The sequence below is a fragment of the Notothenia coriiceps genome, unplaced genomic scaffold (genome assembly GCF_000735185.1).
Source record: "Notothenia coriiceps isolate Sejong01 unplaced genomic scaffold, NC01 NC01_scaffold00014844, whole genome shotgun sequence".
NCBI classification, from domain to species: domain Eukaryota; kingdom Metazoa; phylum Chordata; class Actinopteri; order Perciformes; family Nototheniidae; genus Notothenia; species Notothenia coriiceps.
The window spans coordinates 3,316-11,670 of record NW_011347545.1 but is presented as its reverse complement, the minus strand read 5'-3'; the positions used below and the strand labels follow the sequence as shown (position 1 = coordinate 11,670).

General features: G+C 39.1%; 2 protein-coding genes across 3 annotated transcripts; one reads left to right on the top strand and one right to left on the bottom strand.

Moving 5' to 3' along the window:
* The first annotated feature begins 392 nt into the window (after positions 1 to 392).
* mcfd2 (multiple coagulation factor deficiency 2, ER cargo receptor complex subunit) lies at positions 393 to 3,619 on the top strand. The gene is made up of 3 exons (XM_010774901.1): positions 393 to 557; positions 701 to 860; positions 1,651 to 3,619. Exons 1-3 carry the CDS (start codon positions 541 to 543, stop codon positions 1,780 to 1,782), a joined length of 309 nt encoding a protein of 102 aa, XP_010773203.1. The 5' UTR covers positions 393 to 540; the 3' UTR covers positions 1,783 to 3,619.
* Positions 3,620 to 3,748: 129 nt separating this feature from the next.
* Positions 3,749 to 7,873, bottom strand: prop1 (PROP paired-like homeobox 1). 2 transcript variants are annotated; one of them, XM_010774899.1, is made up of 3 exons: positions 7,209 to 7,873; positions 5,835 to 6,064; positions 3,749 to 4,433 (listed from the first exon to the last, which is right to left on the bottom strand). In XM_010774899.1, exons 1-3 carry the CDS (start codon positions 7,279 to 7,281, stop codon positions 4,059 to 4,061), a joined length of 678 nt encoding a protein of 225 aa, XP_010773201.1. In that variant the 5' UTR covers positions 7,282 to 7,873; the 3' UTR covers positions 3,749 to 4,058. The 2 variants fall into 2 exon arrangements, with proteins under 2 accessions (XP_010773201.1, XP_010773202.1); XM_010774900.1 differs by having other exon boundaries at positions 3,749 to 4,430.
* Positions 7,874 to 8,355: the final 482 nt, after the last annotated feature.

The following is an 8,355-nucleotide window of genomic DNA, read 5'->3' as shown; positions in this document are numbered from 1 at the left end:
AGAACTCACCTTGTGATAAACCTGCAAGAGAAAAAGCATTTGAGCTCCATACTATTTCAGAAATAATCCTTGACATGGTTTAAACAGGATGGCGTTTTATCACAACAGAATTTAACTTTATCTCCGGTAGAATTCTGATCAGGCATTAGCGCCGTCTCCTCTTCTTTTTTTTTTCAAGCTAAGGACCCAAGATCCGCGTTTCTCTAACTGGGCTGCAAAAGAGGGGTTTGAGCAGTATGAGGCATGGCTACAATGGGTGAACTGTTTGGTATTTTGAAAAAAAAGACTTCACAGACATGTTTTGTATAGGTATGGCCCTATAATATATGTTTCAAATATAGCATGATAGGTCCACTTTAACTTGCTTTCTTTGTCTCTGTGCCCAGCAGAATGAGGCGGTGTAGTTCTCGGTGGGGGGGTCTGCTGCTCCTCCTGTCCTCCTATCTACTGTGTGTCCACTCGGAGGTGGAGCAGCCGCATCAGCGGCAGGTGGTGGAGAGTGCCGCGCACGTGACCTCTCACGGTCACCTGGACAGAAACATGGTCCAGGACAAAGAGTGAGTGTTATGTCCACATTCCAAAATGTTCTCTGACACCTCCATGCAGGACTTGTTTGCTCAGAATGGAGGACTTTGGACACGTTGGGCTCCACTGTCTATGTAATCTGTGTTGATTTGACTGTCCTCTTCTTGTGTCCCAGCCACATCATGGAGCATTTAGAGGGAGTGATAGACAAACCGGAGACGGACATGACGCCACAGGAGCTTCAGCTGCACTACTTCAAGATGCACGATTATGACGGCAACGACCTGCTGGACGGGCTGGAGCTGGCCACAGCCATCTCACATGTGCACAGAGAGGTGGGTATACGTATGTATTATTTTGGATGTGGTGGAAATGCCTCATATGTTAAGGGAACATGCTTCTGGTGGATAAGTGTTTAACTAATGTAGTATATGGGCATGAAAGTGTTAACATGTATTTATTCCCTACTTGATCACTAACATTAAGACAATCTTTTTTTAATTAAATGTTTTCTGAAAAGTTACATTTCATTAGTCAAAGGAGCAGATGCAACATTAAAATATCTATTTTTGAGGTTTCCTTTACACTTGTCTAAAAGAAGACAAGGTGTTCCCCTGTAGTGTCTCGCCTAGAGGATGGACTAAAGAGGACATGTGTGTTTATACGTTTATATATCATATACTTTAGTAAGAGTAAACACTCTTTCATTAATGAAAAGCTTTTCCAAACCGCAAAACACATTTAAATGGTTCCCTCATTGTAATCTATTTAAAAAAGTGTCACTCCCATCAAGTAAACTGTGACCTTGTTTCCTCTGCTTTAACAACCACGGATGGTATAGCAGCTGGAATTAATTTGCTTTTAAGAATCTAAATGTTTTATGAAAGTTTACAATATTAGAGAAATGTCAACTACAATGATGGCTTCAACTTTTTCTGATCTTCTTAGATACCATTCAACTCACTTTCAGATTTCAGAAAACTTGCAAAAGAAAAGCAATACTAAACAGGAACCCAGATAACTTTCCATGCTGATATAAATAACCAAATCTATCTCGTAAATAATGGGTGGTTGCTACACATATACAGTGATAAACCTCATTTTATCTTCTTATATCTTTCTCAGGAGAGAGGGGAGCACAGCCAGCCAATGAAAGAGGAGGACCTCATCGTCCTTATCGATGATGTTCTTAAGGACGACGACAAAAACAATGACGGGTATATAGATTATGCAGAGTTTGCCAAATCACTGGAGTGAGGTATCTGAAATTCTTCATGTCAACAAGAACAACAACAACAACGGCAAGGAATCTGCAGAGAGGGGAGAGAGCTGAGGAGCTGCCACCTGGGATTTAATTTATTAAGTAACAAAAAAGAAGGGGGGGAAAACAAAATGGCGTGATGCGAGTCTGACTGGTGAACACTTGCAGGGACATTTCTTTGTAGATTCCTTGAAATCATGCCTTTTTTTGAGAGTCAGTTCAACCAATATCACTAACACACACAGTTTATATTAACCCCTGGTGGGTTTCTAACCACAGATACATACCCTCATTGTATATGATACAAAACAGTTAAATGCGGGAAACCATTATTTTAAGAGCTGAAACTGCATTTTCTCTCATTTATGTGTTGAAAAATGACATAACTTTAATTTGATTATAAAAATAGATTGCTATTTTTTTTTCTAGAGACTACTGCTTGTAAAAGTCTGATACAATTAAAGCCCAATACTTTCATTTAGTACTAGTAAAACTATCAATAACACAGTGGCAAATGACAGCCAAAACTTCTTGCATTGCTACTAAAGGGAAATGAGAGAATTTATGTTGTAATTTTGGCTGAATTGGCCCTCTTACATACAGGACCTCTATAGTGTGTGTCCTTCTTTGAGGGGTACAACACATTTATAACACGAGCAAACACACCCTCGCTGTGTGACGCTCACCATGGTGGACCAAAGATTCCTTCTGTGAATCACATGTGTGTGTGTGTGTGTGTGTGTGTGTGTGTGTGTGTGTGTGTGTGTGTGTGTGTGTGTGTGTGTGTGTGTGTGTGTGTGTGTGTAAAACTTTGCAGAACTGATGAGGTTAGTTTATTTTTGAGGTTGCTCGCTAGGCACCAAATATAGATGATTTTCTGTGGCTATAGCTCCATGACAATTACGGAAGCCCTGAGAGGCAAATGAAGGAGCCAAGAAATTGTTTTTGCCTGCATAAAATTATATCGCATATGTTTATTTTCCTCTCCTTCTATGAAACAGTTTGGGGGAAAAGGCTTGGCAAGGTGAAAAAAAACTCTGGCAAGGATAATTTGAGTTACTTTAAAAAATGTGTGAAAACGGATGGAAAAACGTTTTTGTCAGCTAAGTTTTTGGTTTTTCTCTAGAATCAAGTGGAATCAAGATTTTGATGACCACACTTTGGATTTAGTTTGCCACACATGAATATTTGTTTTCTCTTTTAAAACATTGAGTTGTGGTGCCCTTTTGTGGCCAAAATAAGTATTACAATGACAAACACGCACAAAAAAATCAGCTTGCAAAACTTTTTTTCTCCAACTGTCGTAATACAATGAAGGATCTTAGAAATATTATCCCGGCCAAACCGTATGTTTCATCTGTGTTAAAGTAATCAAATCATAGAGCAACAATCAGTACATAAATGGATCACTCATTTTTTTTCTTTCACTTGCCTCTTATAACTTCTGTATAATAGCATAATAAATATATGAGCCAATCACAATCCTCTTCACTGTAGCCAGCTGATACTTGACATAAGTCTCACAGAGTGAATGTAAAGCAGCAGCGCCATACTGCTGCTCCTTCATCACTGGATAAGCTCCACTCAAAGCACACTGGTTGATGCAGCTGTTTAGAAATCGGACAGATTTCCAGTAAAAATCATTAGCTGCCTTTAAAACAGAAACAGATCAAACATGTCAGGTCTGTGTGTGTGTCGATCTTTATGGAATCCATCTTTTTTTGATGGATAAATGAATTCTATATTGTGTCATCCAGTATTGATTCATCAATCAATATATCAAAAAAAATGTGTTGTCTTTGAAATGTGAGATATTAAAAAGTATCATCTAAAGAATTTCTCGTGTTTTTTTTATTAGATTATGGTAAAGGGATCCCTACCACGTTGCATTCATGAAATCACGTTTAAAAAGGCACTCAAAATTATCTTTATTGTCAGATTGACTAAAAAGGTTTTTCTTTCAAATGAAGTTTTACATTATGTGCTATACATTACTTAAAACATGGTAAGGATGAACATGTAATGGCTGAAAATGTTGTGAAAGAAATAGAATGGTGCAGGAATGAGTCCCAAAGCCAGAAATGAGTTAGCATTTTACCACTTAAGGTTCAGATTTTGATACAATGCTACACATTTAAGGCTATTTGAAACGTCCAACTTTCGATATGATGTGAAAATGAAATGAGTTTCCCATTAAATTATGACGATCACTGAATTGTCTAAAAGTTATTTTAATGTAATTTGTGGCTTTATACAGTAGGTCTGTTCCTTCTCAGCTCCAGTGTGAGGCGGGGTCCAGAGGCTGCACGGAGGCCAGGGTGAACATGGGGGAGGGGAGGTTGCCCCTCAGCGAGCTGTACCAGTCCTCATGCTGCCGCTGGGGGGCTGGCTGTGATGGGACAATGGGGCAGGGGCATTGGCTCACTTGGCCCGGGTGGCAGGGGTACGCCCCGGAGGGCAGCATAGGGGGGAGGCGGGGGATGTGAGCCAGGGACTGGGTGTAGTACTGCCGGGCCATGGTGGGGGGCTGGACGTGCATCCCCCCCAGCAGCGCCCTGTGGCCCGACATCATACCCACCGGGAGAACCTTGTGGGAGGCTCGCTCCTGCTTCCTCTGCTTGGCTCTTCTGTTCTGAAACCAAACCTGCTGAGACAGAGATCATGACAGGTTAAAGACAAAAACAGAAACATTGTTATTAAAATGTTTACTAGACCAGTGTTTTTCAAAATGGGGGCCCCGACCGCCAGGGGGGTTGCGCAAAGTTTGAGGGAAAGGAAAAAAAAAAAAAAATGTAAGTTACTTTTTATTTTTATTTATTTATTTATAACTGCATATTTATCAATTTATGTGTCCTTTGATGCCAGTCTTTTAATATTTTTTGTTTTTAAATCACACGACCGCCCTTCAATCCAATCAGAATCGAGCTGCCGCTACTGAGAGTGAAACTGAGTATCTGCTCAGCTTTTGGAGCAAGTGAGAGCTAGTGAATATTTGGCTCTGCAGCTGGATGAGAGCACGGATGTAGCAAATGTCGCATAATTGCTTGCATAAATCTGATTTATTTCAGAAGATAACTTTGTTGACAAATGGACTTGACTGGTCTCGTTGTATGGGTGTGTGTTCAGATGGGGGCAGTGGGGCTATGACCGGCAAAAAAAGCCGAGTGACAGCTTTGATCAGGCGGAAGGCCCCAAATGTAGTGGCAACGCACTGTGCGTACGATAAATACAAAAAATGTTTAGAAGAATAACTGATTATTAATACAAATATATATTAAGAAAATGTATTAAGCTGTATAATTAACTTGTCATATTTTCCATCATAATGTACTCATTTAAAAAAGAAAATTGCAACAGGGGGGTCCCCGCCAGAGGATAATGCTATATGGGGGTCCTTGGCATGGCAAAGTTTGGGAACCCCTGTACTAGACCACCAATAGTTCCACAGATGTGTCCTCTCCAAAGCAAACTCACCAGTAAATTAAAGCCAGTAAAAACACAGAGCAAAGAAAGTTCATATTAAAAAGAAATTTCTTAAAGCAGCTCGGCGTGGCTTACGTCTGCTTAGCTTGTTTCTCTGATAACCAAAATCCAGTTCATACATTTAAAATACATATTTAAATTTGACCAATACCTAAAAGATGTATTGTATAAATGTTACATGAAACGAAATACAAAAATAAAATAAAGATTTGGCTTTAAGCACATTTAATCACAGTCACATGACTTCACGTTACCACCGCTAAGCTAAAGGCGGCTAATGTTTAGCTTGATGACGTCTGGTAGTTTATTTAGTCACTTGTTAACAGGCATTCCCGAGTGGTGCATCGACTGACGTATTTTATGTCGTAGAACAAAAGGGGGAAATCTCTTAAGCTTGTGTGCACTCACAAACTTTGAGAAGGGATCTGGAAGTGGTGAATGCTAACTCATTTCCAGGTTTTAGGACTTTAGGGTTTACTGCACCACTCTATAGTCTCAAAATAATTGAGAGAAACGCAAAAAGTGTTGCACCCGCCCCCAGCCTCTCCCTATCAGCCGGTCCCACCTGTATGCGAGCCTCGTTGAGCTTGGTAACACGAGCCAGCTCCTCTCTGTAGTAGATGTCAGGATACTGGTTTTGTCCAAAGGCCACCTCCAGATGTTCCAGCTGCTTGTGGCTGAAGGTGGTGCGGTGTCGTCTCCGGGCCGGGGAGGGGTAGGCCCGGCTCCGCCTGCCCAAGCCGACCCCCATGGAGGTCTCACACAAAGCGCCCTTCCTCAGCGACTCTCCTATATCTGTTCTCAGGAGGAAGAAAATACTTATAAAAAAGAGGGATTACACTGACTTTATGGTTCCCACTGCCACCAGGCAACCTGAGAGCCACGGAGCTTTAGCTGCCAAAGGGAAGCTCGTGAGAAAAAGATACCAGAAACTGGGGGATTTGACTGAAGATTATTACCACAAAGTGACTAATCGGACAGATTGGTGCACTGAGCTGACCTCGTCTGTTCACAGCATGGCGGTGAGGGAGGAGACAGAACAAGCTAATTCATGACTTTACCAAATGTATAGATTTATTTTTCCCTCAAAGATTTCAAGTATCTTATTTTAACAAACCTGGTTACTTACTCAAACTGTTAGATTGGGTTAAATAGAACATCACTTCACTCATATTTTGATACTGTTATTAAAGTACATGTGCTCATTACAATTGGTAACTAATACAATTTAAGGTACAGTGCAGTTTTTTATGGCAACATTTTTTATTTTAAAGCAGCTATGAGACAATGTTTTGCGCTGGTAGTCAAAGTAAAGATGGACATCGTTAAATGTAACAATTTTCCTTATTTCGTGGTTGTTTCTGGTTATTTGTTGTGTCATTGTTGTGTAATATAACACTAGATCTTGGACTGTTCATTTTTTCCATTTGTTTGATTTGGGGAAAACAGGAGGATATCTCAAGGGATTTATGCTCACACTGTTGTTTTCTCGATTGTTATCTCATGAAGATTATCCTTAGAGAATACATTTCTGACATACGTTTTGATGGCAGTCAATGTCATAGCAATGAATACAATAATTTTGATGTTAATGACATTTAAAGTCCTCTTGAAAAACTTGAACTGTGGGAGACAATGTATTTCCTTCAATACTTTTACATGTGAAATGGCTATTATAAAATGCTGCTTCATACGATTTACCATGGATGGGTACATATTAGATTTGTTTTTATTAACGTGTGCTCGCCTCTTTATTATGTAAGTCTACTCTTTTTTACTTTAACTTTTATCTACACTGTACCTTTGCTGTTTTAAAAAAAATGGCGAGTAAGATAGATTGTTTGCAGGTCTCTCTGCGTTGCTGTTTTGTACAGGATATTCTATCATTGGTGGATGACATGATGGACTGATAATACAAATCAAACAGTTTTTGACTCACCTGCAGTGGAGCTGACAGTCTCCATGTCAGAGTAGAGCTCTGCGGCTGCTGCTACCTTCACCTGCTGAGCCATCACTGCAGGAACATCTGCACACACACTGACCACACACTCACATGTCCAACCCTCCCGCTTCACCTTTACCTGTCCTGTACCTTTACTAAACCACAGTGGGCTGGTTGGTGGGACTTACTGCATTTACTTTATATAAATGTTTCAGATATCAGGGTACATATACAATGGAAGATTTGAACATGATCACTAGCTGCCGTTTTATGGTTATTTGAGGGTAGATATTCACTTTGAAATATAATATATATTAAAAGTAATATGCACAATGCCTGGTTGAAAGGTAAAGGTAAAAATATATTTTCTAAATTTAGAAAAGTTAAATCACCATATCAATGGTAGGGATATGTTGGATGTATAAACACTGCACAATAATAGATGTTTTCAGACTTAAGCCAGGAGTTTTTTCAAATGTGAGTGATTCAGTATGAATAAGGAGGCTTTTACAAAAATAAATAGAAGAAATGGAAACCAAAAATGTTGAACGAAAGAGGTTGATTTGTGTACCAATTTGTAAGAGACTTAATAGATTCAAAGCAATTGTTACGACCAATATTTAAAAATAAGATCATTAACACAGCTTCTTCTTTTTTTTGCAACTTTTTGCAGGTAAATCATTTTGTTATTGTGAATGAAATAAAAAATAAAATTGTATTTTGTTTATTTCTTTCATTTCCAGTGTACACAATTATTTGGAATTGTACAAATAATGTGAAAAGGGTATGCGTGATAAGATACGTCTTTAGCCATCTCCTTTTCACTTTCACTGCTTTGGTTGACACTGCTTTGAAAGTAATGACTTGTTATTGTTTACTTTACAGTATATTGGTTATTTGTGTGTTTAGGTTGTATTTGCTGAAAACAAAATAAATAATCCAAATCTAATTAATTAAAACAATTAAAACAATAATGGATGAAAAAATGTAAAATCTTTCCCATATTTTTTTCTGCTATTAATGTTACATTTATGTTCACTTTATGGATTGTCTCGGAGATGCAACTGCCCATGTGACCACCAGGTGGCTCTCTCACGTCAGGCTAATTGACCAAACCTGGCACATGCTAAAGTCAGAATCCTCA